The sequence below is a fragment of the Ailuropoda melanoleuca genome, chromosome 4 (genome assembly GCF_002007445.2).
Source record: "Ailuropoda melanoleuca isolate Jingjing chromosome 4, ASM200744v2, whole genome shotgun sequence".
NCBI classification, from domain to species: Eukaryota; Metazoa; Chordata; class Mammalia; order Carnivora; family Ursidae; genus Ailuropoda; species Ailuropoda melanoleuca.
The window spans coordinates 95,717,211-95,729,397 of record NC_048221.1 but is presented as its reverse complement, the minus strand read 5'-3'; the positions used below and the strand labels follow the sequence as shown (position 1 = coordinate 95,729,397).

The 12,187-nt window shown below is 49.5% G+C and overlaps 1 protein-coding gene across 3 annotated transcripts; it reads left to right on the top strand.

Annotated features, from left to right (window-relative positions):
• Positions 1–28: 28 nt before the first annotated feature.
• On the top strand, positions 29–3,489 carry NAT8 (N-acetyltransferase 8 (putative)). Of its 3 annotated transcripts, none has more exons than XM_002921502.4 (2): positions 29–162; positions 2,330–3,489. In XM_002921502.4, exon 2 carries the CDS (start codon positions 2,405–2,407, stop codon positions 3,092–3,094), a length of 690 nt encoding a protein of 229 aa, XP_002921548.1. In that variant the 5' UTR covers positions 29–162; positions 2,330–2,404; the 3' UTR covers positions 3,095–3,489. The 3 variants fall into 3 exon arrangements, with proteins under 3 accessions (XP_002921548.1, XP_011226087.1, XP_019657588.1); XM_011227785.3 differs by lacking the exon at positions 29–162 and adding an exon at positions 179–475; XM_019802029.2 differs by lacking the exon at positions 29–162 and adding an exon at positions 179–906.
• The last annotated feature ends 8,698 nt before the right edge of the window (positions 3,490–12,187 follow it).

Below are 12,187 nucleotides of genomic sequence, written 5' to 3'. Positions count from 1 at the left end.
GGAAAACCCGGATGTGCCAGGCCCTCCGCGGTGGCCCGACCGCCCACATAGCGCCTCGCCCAGACCAGCGTTTGAGAACAGCACCCACGCAGCTCTGAGGAGGACGAGAGCCTGGCTTCAGGAGCCGTGAGACGCACACACGCGACCCGACCGCGCGCCGAGGTGAGGGCGCGTGGGCGGAGGGGCGCGCTACGTACGTGCGGGGGCGGACGCGCCCCTCCCCGCAGCGTATAGGAGCCGCGGGCGGGCGGTCTGCTCTTCGGTTTTTCGCCGCGTTAGTGGGTCTCAGTGCAAAACAATCACAGCTGTGGCGGCACGGGCCCACGAACGAACGAGGGGCGATGGAGCCTAGTGAGAGGAGGGCGGGGAACTGCAAACCATCAGTTTCCCTCGGAGCCGGGCGAGCCTGGGCAGGAAGAGAGCACCTGCGCGCTGCGCCACGGGTCTGGGCTCTAGCGTGTGATGACAGCACAAGGTGAGGCGTGCCATCCCCAGGCTCCTGGAAGCTGTGTGAAGGGGCCGAGGTGGACCCCCGAGCACATCAAGGTGCCCGCCGGGAGATGCTCCAAGGCCCGAACCACCGTGGGAGGAAGCGTGTAGGCCACCCGTGAGGGCAAGGTCCCCTGAGAGGTGCCAGGCCCGGCTTCCCTCCTGCAGGCTAATTCCCTGGCCATCACAGAGGTCAGTGGAGAACGGGCCTCCTGCTGCGTCATCGTCCAGCCTCTTGATCCTGGGGCTTATGGTTGTCGAATGTGCAGAAGCCGGCCAATGAGGTGGCCGTCCAGGGACGGCCTGGTTCCTGGTGGTGGGCGAGCCCTGGGCAGTCTCTCCTGGATGCCAGTCAGAGGCTGAGGGCAGAAGCCTTCCTGACCCGGCCCTGGACGCTCAAGTCTGTTGTGGTAGCAGGTGAGAGGACGTGGGTTGAAGGAGAGTGTCTTGAGAGAGGCCTGGAGTGGGGGACCCTCCTCTGGGGATCAAGTCTGGGCCTTTTTTGATGTTTGACTTTTTTTTTTTTTTTAAGATTTTTTAAATTTATTTGAGAGAGGGAGAGAGCGCACAAGCAGAGGGAGAGAGAGAAGCGCACAAGCAGAGGGAGAGAGAGAAGCGCTGAGTGGGGAGCCTGACATGGGACTGGGTCCCAGGATTCCGAGGTTATGACCTGAGCCCAAGGCAGACACTTAACCAACTGAGCCACTCGGGTGCCCTGATCTTTGACTCCTATGCCACCTCAGCAGACTAAAAATTTGCAGTCAAGGGGGAAGGAGCCTTTGTTGAAACTTTTACTTGGGGGTGCCTGGGTGGCTCAGTCTGTTAAGCATCTGCCTTAGGCTCAGGTCACGATCTCTGGGTCTTAGGACCAAGCCCTGCCTCAGGCTCCTTGCTAAGTAGGGAGTCTGCTTCTCCTTCTCCCTCTGCCTGCTTGTGCTCTCTTTCTCTCTCAAATAAATAAATAAATAAATCTTTTAAAAAAATGAGACACCTGGGTGGCTCAGTTGGTTTAGCATCTGCCTTCAGCTTGGGTAATGATCCCAGTATCCTAGGATTGAGTCCCACATCGGGCTCCTTGTTTAATGGGGAGCATGCTTCTCCCTCTGCTGCTCCCCCTGCTTGTGCTCTCTCTCTGATAAACAAATAAAATCTTTAAAAAATAAATTTTTAAAAAAAGAACTTTGGAATACAGGATTCCTGCCATGTATGTTCCCTCTCTAGGGACCAAAAGACACATGGTCTGACTGCTGCATGGTGCCACTCCAACATACCAAGAAGCTAAGTGAGCCAGTAAAAGGGGAAAGAGGGTGGAGAGGAGGGTATTTTATATACCAGAGTTTGTAAGTGTTATTTTATTTTTTAAAAGATTATTTATTTATTTGAGAGTGAGTGTGAGCATGAGCAGGGGGAGGGGCAGAGAGAGAGGGAGAAGCAGACTCCGCACTGAGCAGGGAGCCCGACCCAGGGCTCAATCCCAAGGCCCTGAGATCATAATTGGAGCCAAAGGCAGATGCTTAACAGACTGAGCCACCCAGGTGCTCCTGTATGTGTTATTTTATTAAATCCTCAAAATCATCCCAGAAGGCAGGTTTTTATTTTACCCTGTTCTACAGATGAAGGAACAGAGGTTCAGAGAAGTTAGGTGACATGCCAAGATTACACAGCTAGAAAGGGATGGAGCCAGGATCATATGCAAATCGTTCTGAGCCTACACCTTCTCTCAGTGGCCGTTGCCTACATCCTCTAGGGCAAAAGCAGAAATGCCCTCGAGCAGGGTCTCCCCCACTCCTGGGAGGTGGCAGAGATGGGGCACTTACCTGGCTTCCTTTCTCTTCTCTAGGGCTGCCGGGAAGGTGTTCAGGGACACCTCGTTCACTCTCTCGTGGACTTTGAGGTTCAGGCACAGCAGACCTCCATGGCTCCTTACCACATCCGCAAATACCGGGAGAGCGACCGCACACAGGTCGTGGACGTGTTCTCCCAGGCATTTGAAGAGTTCCCCCCCCTCACCTTCCGCCACATCCTGAAGCTGCCCCGAACTCTGGTGCTCTTGCTTGGGGTGCCCTTCGCCCTCTTCCTGGTCTCTGGCTCCTGGCTCCTGGCCCTCGTAGCCAGCCTCACCCTCCTCATTGCTCTGAGATTCCTTTCCAAATACCCCTGGACCGCGTTTAAAGTCATGTCCTTGCGCACAGACATGTCTGACATCACGAAGTTCTACTTGAGCGAGCCCGGCTCCTGCTTCTGGGTGGTCGAGGCTGAGGGGCAGGTGGTGGGCATGGTGGGTGTGCTGCCCGCAGAGGAGCGCTCCCTGCAGAAGGAGCAGTTGGAGCTGTTTCACCTGTGCGTGGCCTTGGAGCACCGAGGTCAGGGGATAGCCAAAGCCCTGGTCAGGACCGTCCTCCAGTTCGCACGCGACCAGGGCTACAGCCAAGTCATCCTCAGCACCAGCATGCTGCAGCACTCGGCCTTGGCCCTCTACCGGCGCATGGGCTTCCAGGAGAGTCACCAGTTCTACTTCCGCCCGAGCTGGAGGCTGGCTGATATTCATTCGGTCATGTTTGTCTACCGCCTGCCCTCTGCTCAGGCCTCTCAGGCACAGGGGTAGGAAGGGGGCCTGTGATCCAGTTCCTTGTGGCTGAGTCAGGAGAGGGCGGCTCTGCTGAGGTAGCAAGCAAACCCCAAGGTCTCAGTGTGACAGCACAGTGAGAGCTTACTGTTCCTTCCCTGGGAACCCGGTGCGGGGGATGGTTTGGCGGTGGCTGTCTCTGCTCCTTTCTCTCTTTTGGGGTGACTGCTGTTTCATCTGTCTAGTGTCATGAGAAGGCTGTGTTAAAACAAACTAATAAACACACATGAATAAACATTTCTTTAGTTCACGTGTCCACCATCAGCAACTTAGGCTGGACGTGGCTGGCAGCCCTTCTGGTCTCAAACAGCCTAATTCACACATCGTTGTGGGATTGGCTGGAGTGACAGGGTGACCGGGCCAGCTCATTCTCCAGCACGCAGGCCCAGCGATGGTTTAAGGTAATTGCAGAGGAGCAAAAAGTGAAGCAGAAACAAGCAAATACTATTTCAAGCTTCTCAGGTGTCACATCTGCTGCCATCCCCGACCCAGAAAGAGAAATGGGCCCTGCCTCTTTAGTGAGAGTTGCTGAAGTCACACAGCAAAGGGTGCCAAGATAATGGGAAGAATCCTGAGAGAAGGACTGGGACCCACAATGCCATCAGCCTGCTTCAGCCCCCACCCACCATCTCTTCGGAAAGGGAAGAAGACAGCCCAGGAGGGGGAGTGGGATTTTAACATGGGCTGGACTGAGAAGTGGTGCAGCCCCCACCCCACTGGCCAGGCACCAGTCACATAGTCCTAACATGAAGGGATGCTGGGAATGTGTATGTCCGGGAAGAGGAAATGGGATTGGTGAGTTTCCCAGACTTGCCACACCTGGGACCCTGCCTCTTTTCCCCAAGTTCTCAGGGACTCCAGATTTTTACAGAAGCCTCAGGCCTGACCCTCTTGTCCCTAAGCCTCTGATACGGTGGTGAAGTGGTGTGTGCCCCACTCTGCACCTTGTCCAGCTACGTCATCACTGGCACCGGGTCTCCTGACCCAGAGGCTGAGTCCCAGGACCCAGTGAATCCCCCTATGACTCAGGAAGTCCAGGCACCCTTTCAGTCTAGGTCTTGTGACACAGCAGTGTTTGGGACCCTCCGCCATCCTGGCAGCGTACCTACTTATAGCTTATCTCCTGTGAAGGGTCAGGTCACAAACCAGGCCCGAACCTGCCAACTGGCATTGCTACAGGCACATTTTCCCTAAATGGGGACCTTTCATCAAATACATGGATGACTGCAAACATTCATGTTTTGTTACCAAAGACCATGGGCCTCAACTGTGCCATCCTCCATGGGGTCCATTTCTCTGTAGCCTCGGGTGACCAAGGTCCCTTCTGCCAGGCATTCTACCTCCTCCACACCTGCAGCCTTTCCACCTTCCCTGCGTGCTTCTCAGGAGACTGGACCATCTCAATCTCCTGTTACACTGGGCCGCCCACCTCCACCCCGTTTTAAATCAAGCTCCTGTTTCCTCCCAGCTCCAGCTTCTAGTTAATGGCAGGGCCTTGGGCCCAGCCCCTCTGCGAGGTATAAGGAGAGGAGGTTCCCACCAGCTGTCCTCGGCCCAGCCAGGCAGCCCCTCAGTAGGAATTCCCAAGTGGGCACCAGCTGGTGCTAGAGATGGGGGAGGCCCACAGTGGTCCCGATGCTTTGGAAGTTTTCTTAAGTGACAATTAGTTGGTGTTGCTAATCCCACGCAGACATGGTCCATGCCCTCCAGAGGCTGAGAAACCAAGGAGGCAACAAGTGGGGATATGTTGTCATAAGTGTGGGGATGATGACCATACTGGACAGAGAACATCAAAAGGGCACCCACCCCACTGACTGGTGGATGGCTTCCCAGAGGGGACAGGGCTTCTGCTCCTGAAAACTCGGAACCAGGAATGGAGCGTGTCCCTCACTCATTCCAGTACCCCGCACTCACTGCCTAACCACACTGAGCTGCTTCTAGCTCTTTCAGTAACACCAAAGCTGTTTTTCTGCTTCAGGTCTCCACACATGCCTCCCTCTGCCTGGAACATTCTCCTTCCACCTCTCTTCCACCCATCCTCTTTGTTAAAAGTGCTTTGTTGAAACGTGCTCCTCCACTTTTCAGCTGAGCTGCCAGGGTAATTGGGTTGGAAGGGTAACTTCTGAGCAGGGAGGAGGCAGCTCGTCCCACTTTTTGGGCAGTTACTGCACTTTAGTCCCGGCTACTCAAAGTGCGGTCCCCAGAACAGCAGTAGCACATTGCCCGGAAGCCTGTTAAAAGTGTGAACACAAAGCTTATCGCACACTAGAGTGGTATTAGCACATTAGTGTTAGTCCTAGACAGTTTTCTTCTAAATGCCGCATGCGGCCGGCCTCCCCTGAGCCTCTGGCTCCCCCCCAGGCAGAGGAAGTCAGGGGACCCTGCAGCTCCCTGTTGCCTGCTCCACAGAAGGTGCTCCAACACTAGGGACAGAGGCCAGGCCTGCCCTAGAGGCTACTCCTTTGCTCATATTCTCCAGACCGAATCCACACTTCTCGGTCAGTGGACTTTGAAGCAGTGCTTTCCTGCAGGGGCCTGAGGCCGTACAAGGGACATGTCTGTGTTGGTCAATTGGAAGGAGGGTATTTATTTATTTATTTATTTTTTTAATGATTTTTTATTATATTATGTTAGCCATCATACAGTACATCCCCAGTTTCCGATGTAAAGTTCGATGATTCATTAGTTGCACGTAACACCCAGTGCACCATGCAATACATACCCTCCTTACTACCCATCACCAGCCTATCCCATTCCCCCACCCCCCTCCCCTCTGAGGCCCTCAGTTTGTTTCTCAGAGTCCATAGTCTCATGTTTCATTCCCCCTTCTGATCACCCCCCCCTTTCTTTATCCCTTTCTTCCCCTACCGATCATCCTAGTTCTTATGTTCCATAGATGAGAGAAATCATATGATATTTGTCTTTCTCTGCTTGACTTATTTCACTTAGCATTATCTCAAGGAGGGTATTTAGGTCAAGATAGTGGGCTAAGGAAAACGGGAAGTTAAACCAGAGCTCCAGACCAGGCACCAGGTATATAAGAAGTAATCTGAGACCCAAATGTGGACATTCCAAAGGAGGTGACCAAGACAGTTTAGGGGGTTACCAGGGGATAGGGGAAGGGGAAATGGAGAGTGACGGCTGCAGGTTTTCTTCTGGGGCAATGGGAATGTTTCGAGTCTCGATATAGGTGGTGATTTCACAACATCGTGAATGTACGAAATGCTACCAAAGGGCACACTTTACAATTGCTAATTTTCTGTTATATGAAATTCACCCGTAAAAAGCTTTTAGAGATAAAGAAGGAAGAGCTTAGATGTCTCTAAAACCCTGCCGAGACACTGCCCACGGAGCCCCAGGGTTGATTCGGGTTAATCACAGACAGGTTAACCACAGACAGGTTAGCTTGCAAAAGAGAGTGTGGGTGCAGGGGACAACCACCGCCAAGAGTGCAATCGCCCGGAACAGCTGCAACCTTGCTATTTATTGGCAATAAACAAAGACAAGGGGATGATCTTTAGTACATCCTAGTGAATAGTAGTATGTCATGGGGAAGGTCCCGGGATTAGATGATGTGACGTTCAGCAAGTGAGGCCTATTCTTAAACATGTTTCTTTGGACCCCGCGGACTATTGTCAAGAGCAATCAAGTTTCGGTTGGGGCAGCGTTCTGCCCTTTAGCGGACCGGGCGTTCTTGGCCGCTCCCAATCTGAGGGCAGTGTTCCACCCTGAGCGAGCTGGGGGTTCTCAACTGCTGTGTAAGCCCGGCGTGCCGGACTGCTGTGCTCTGACCTTTACGCTAAAGCCCGCAAGGTCACAAACATGTTTTCCTATTATATCCTTAGCATAAACTCTAGGCCAGGGGCTGCTGCAAACCCAAAGGGAGGATACAAAAAGTTGGAGACAGCAGAGATGTTGAGAAGTTGTTATGGGAGTTACAGCTGCCGTGAGTCTGCACCAAGCAAGCAAAGGACGGGCAAGGTGCCACCCGCAACCCCACGGCCACTGCTGGAGAAGGCTGGAGTACACCTGTGTACCCTGCTGTGGAGCAAGGGGAATCTAAACGTCACAGTCAGTGCCTGTGTGCCTGGAACTCTGGCAGAGATAAGATGTTGCTGGCGTTGTGTGCTTGGGAGAGAACCGGTTGGAAGAGGAGGAGAGAGTGCTGTTCCTGAGCTGGGGCTGGGGAAATGCAGGCAGAGGTGAGGCAGTGGCTCGCAGGGAATGGCAAAGTGCGGCTCTGTGACTTGTGCAAGGACCCCTTTGGGCAAGTGTAGAGGACTGATAGTTTTCCAGGAAGTAGGAAGGAGGGAGGGTGTGGTGCGAGATCATTTTAGAGGTCAGTGACTTGGACCCAGCAGTAAAACACCCTAGAATGCTGACTCCAAACTTCCCTTCACCTTTCTTCAGCTAATAAGTAATTTGTTCAATTTGAAAGATGTGGTTTTATTCTGAACTTGGTAAAATTTTAAGAACATCTAGGTTTCCTTTTATGTAACAGTGTACTGGTTAAACTAGGGTAAATTTGTTTTTGGTGGCGCACCCCTCTTCTGTCCGGCATACACGTGCGTGGTCCCTGTAAGTGGGTACCCGCGGGAAGGTCTGTGCTTCCTCACTCTGCCCCTGCCTCCCCTTCTTCCTTCTCGTATTTTTAATATTGTGACAAAATACACATTACATAAAATTGAACACTTTAACAAATTTTAAATGTATCATTCAGTAACATTAACTACATTCAAAATGTTGTGGGACTATCATCACTATCTATTTCCAGAACTTTTCAAAGCCCAGAGAGAAACTCTACCCATTAAGCAATAATTCCCCTCTCCCTCTCCTCCCAGCTCCTGGCAGCCACTGTCCCACCTTCTGTTGATGAATTTGCCTACTCTAGGTATCTCATTTAAGTGGAGTCATACAGTATTTGTCCTCTTGCGTGTGGCTTATTTCACTTATATTTTTTTAAAGTTCATCCATATCATAGCATATATCAGAATTTCATTACCTTTTGAAGGCTGAGTAATATGGTATATTACACACACACATACACACACATTTTGTTCATCCATTTATCTGTTGATAGACATTAGGGCTGTTTCCACCTTTTGACCAGAGTTAATTTTCTTTTTTAAACCATTCAGGGAAAAAAAAAATAAAGCTACAGTGGGAAGACAGTGAACTTTTAATTGGGAGACATTATCAGGGAGGTTAACAAATAAATTTTGCATGTATTATAAACCAGGTGGTTACCTTCTGAACAATCAGTGTGAAAATGCTCAGCTCTATATACTGGGGATAACCTAGTTTAGATTTTGCTAAATATGAGTCTTGTTATACGAAGTTTATTTTAGGAACAACTACACAGGAAATATGGACCTGTGACCAGGTGGCAGACTGGGGTTTTAAAGCTAGCCGCCGGGGTGCCTGGGTGGCTCAGTCGACTGGTTAAGTGTCTGCCTTTGGCTCAGGTCGTGATCCCAGGTCCTGGGATGGAGCCCCACATCAGGCTCCCTGCTCAGTGGGGAGTCTGCTTCTCCCTCTCCCTCTGCCACTCCCCCTGCCTGTGCTCTTCTGCTCTGTGTCAAATAAAGTCTTAAAAAAAAAATAAGGCTAGCAGCCGACTGGACAAGACAGCATGTACTTTGAGCATTAGAGGAAATTAAACAGGGGCACTGACTGCCCTGCGGGCCAAGTCACCTAGAGCTACAGCTAGAGAAAGCCCATAGGAGAGCAGAACCTAAAGGTTCCTCTCTGCAGCCAACATCTCCCCTCTGGGGGCATTTTCACTTGCTGGGGCGTGAACCAGAGGAAAGGGACACCAGCTGCTTGAAGCAGATGCCCAATGAGGTAGAGAAGTGCCCGAAGGAAAAAGTGAGAACCCTCATGGTGTGTGGGTCTAGGGAACAAGAGGGCAGAGCACCCTGATGGGGGGCTGGGACAGAGCCCTGATCCTACCAGAAGTCTGGGGGGTGGCAGGACAGTGGGTGCCAGCAGAGCTTTCTCTGTGGGGCATTCTAAGAGGTGGGAGGGGAAGAAGGGCGGGGGGTCTGTCGTCTATTGGGTGCAACATGGGGGAGGGGCCCTTTCCCCCAACCACTGAAGGCATGAGGAACCTGGATCCTTGATGATGTTGGATAATCTGGGGAATCCTTGAACTTGAGCTCTGGTTGGATAGGAGGGACTCCAGAGTGGGCAAGGGAAGCTGAACTATGGCCCACGCCAGCCTGGTAAGGGGCAGACGGGAGGAGGGTGAACAGGACACAGCCGCTGGGGGCTCAGTGCTGCCCACTGCACAGATTGCTATCCGGGAGGTCACCCCGTCTCTCCAGCTGCTCCCCTATACTGCATGCCCTTCATTTTCTTTCTCGTCACATACTTTCAAACTGCTACCTTGTTTCCCTTTCAAATGATTTAAAGTGTATTTTGTCCTCACTGTTGACAGTATAGGTTGTCTATTGAATTGTTTTAGGTTAATTTATCTGCTCCTAGGCTTCCTGACCATTTTTATTTCCCCCCTTCTAAAAAGTTTGTTATATGTATACTCCTTAATTTATAAACTCCTGGCTTCATCACATATTTTAAAAATTATTTCATTTCTTTTAAAAAAATCATCCCTTTAAAATTTTTCTGTTGACATTTTAAATGCTTTAATTTAGGCTTTTCAATTCCAAGCTGTACCTTTTAAAAATATCTTGATGTTTGTGATTTTTATTTCTTCTAAGTTATAATTCCTTTCATTATGTTTCATTTATTTTTTTATTGTGAAAAGTATACCTAACCTAGAACTTGGCATTTTTAACCATTTTTAAGTGTACGATTCAGTAGCATTAGGTACGTTCACTTTGCTGTGTAAGCATGGCTACCATCTACATTCACTAGTCCAGACAGACTCTGGACCCACCAAACACTAGCTCTCTGCTCCCCCTCCTCCAGCCCCTGGTAACCACTTTGCTACTTTCTGTCTCTACGATTCGCCTATTCTAGGTACCTCATATAAATGGACCACACGATTGTTGTCCTTTTGTGTTTAATTCTTTTTGCCCTTAACTCTCAATTACTGCTTTTAAACTTTTATCTTTTTGGATTTTTATCAGTTTTCTTTGCATCCTGAATTTAATTAAAAATTGTTTTTATAATAGCGACTTTTGCTTTGTTGTGCTGATGGGGTCACCCCATATGGGAGGCTGGCCTTGTCCTGCCTGCCACTTCTCTATCAAGTTGTCTCCTTGGTACCCATCAGTAGATCTATCCTCTTCAAGTCGGCTTTCCAAAGTCTCTCTGGATGACTTGAGACACAGATTCAAAATTCTCCCTGGGCATTTAGCGCCCTTGTGTTGCCCTGATGAGACTTCCTGATGTAAGTGGGAACTCTCTTGGTCTCATCTCTCCCCTTTCCCATTTTCCTGGCATCAGCTTAGGCTGCCCCTAACCTCTGTGGGCTCCAGTTGCCAGACAAAAAATAGGACACACCCCAGTAAATTTGAATTTCACAAGAACGGTGGGTAATTTTTTAGTGTTTCAAATATAGCACAGGCCTTACACTACATCATTTGTTCATTTAAAATTAAATTTCCTAGGAGTCCTGTGTTTTAATTTGCTAAATCTGGCAGCCCTACTGTGGATATGACCCAGAATTCTAAGTTTATGTATTTATTTAGTAATCTCTACCCCCAATGCAGAGCTCAAGCTCACAACCCCGAGATCAAGAGTCAAATGCTTTACCAACTGAGACAGCCAGGTGCTCCCGCTACCCAGAGTTCTAAACTCGAGTTGAGTCCATAGGCGGCCATCTTTGACTTCCGAGGTCCGGGAGGATGAGGTATGGACCAGACTCTTTCCCCTCTGTCTTTTCTTCCAGGCTCTACAGAAAAACACACCAGACTGGGTTACTTCATGATCATTTGTTTTACCATGGGGCAAGGACAATTTTAGAAAGGAATTACAATGTAGGTGAATGGGATTCCAGATCTAGGCAGGCCTTCACCACTTGGGCAGGTTGATATGCATTCCCTGTAGGTAGAGAGTGTCAGAGGACTGACTCACACCAGGGAAATCCAGAGGGTGAGTGCAGGGACTAGCCTGGCGTAGACCCTGGGGTTGGCCTGCACTCCCAGAATTTGCTGGGACAGAGGATGCGCAAGTGTTTTCGGAGGACCGGATTTGGGACGTGCATGCACACCCAAGAGGTCAGCATGGAGTATTCTGCTAATAATGTGCATTTTCAATTAATAATAAAGTTAAGCAATTTATCATATTTGTACAGGCCGGTTGTGTTTGTTCTCCTGTGAAACTGCCTGCTCATGTTTTTATTTAGTCCATCTTTCTATAGGTTATCTTTTAAAAAAAGACTCACAGGAGTTCTTGATATGTTTTGGATCTTTGTTACATGTGCTACAATTAACTTCTGTTTTTTGCCCTGTATTTTCACTGTCTTTATTATTTTTATTCATTCATTTATGGGGTGGGAAATGGCAGAGGGAGCGGGAGAATCTTAAGCAGCCTCCACACCAACACAGGGCTTGATCTAACAAGCCTGAGATCATGACCTGAGCTAAAATGAAGAGCTGGACGCTTAATCGAGACATCCAGGCGCTCCTATGGTGTCTTTTAATACAGAATTTTTACATTTAATTAATTGAATTTATCAGTCTTTTTCTTTATGGTTTACACATCATTCCTCTTTTTTTTTTTTTTAAAGATTTTATTTATTTATTTGACAGAGAGATAGAGAACACAAGTAGGCAGAGCAGCAGGCAGAGGGAGAGAGAGAAGCAGGCTCCCTGCTGAGTAGGAAGACCGATATGGGGCTCGATCCAAAGACGCTGAGATCATGACCTGAGCTGAAGGCAGCTGCCTAACGGACTGAGCCACCCAGGAGCCCTGCACTTCATTCCTTAAGACATTTTTCCTTAAGTTCTTAGAGATACTTTCCTATATTTATTTCTAAATTTTTTGTTTTGCTCTTCACATTTAAGTCTTTAGTTTTTTTCTCTCAAAATTATGTACCATCTATTTTAGAGTTAGAGTTCTATAGATTTGTGATGTGTAAGAGCAGCTCTGCACTTCCCTGTGCAC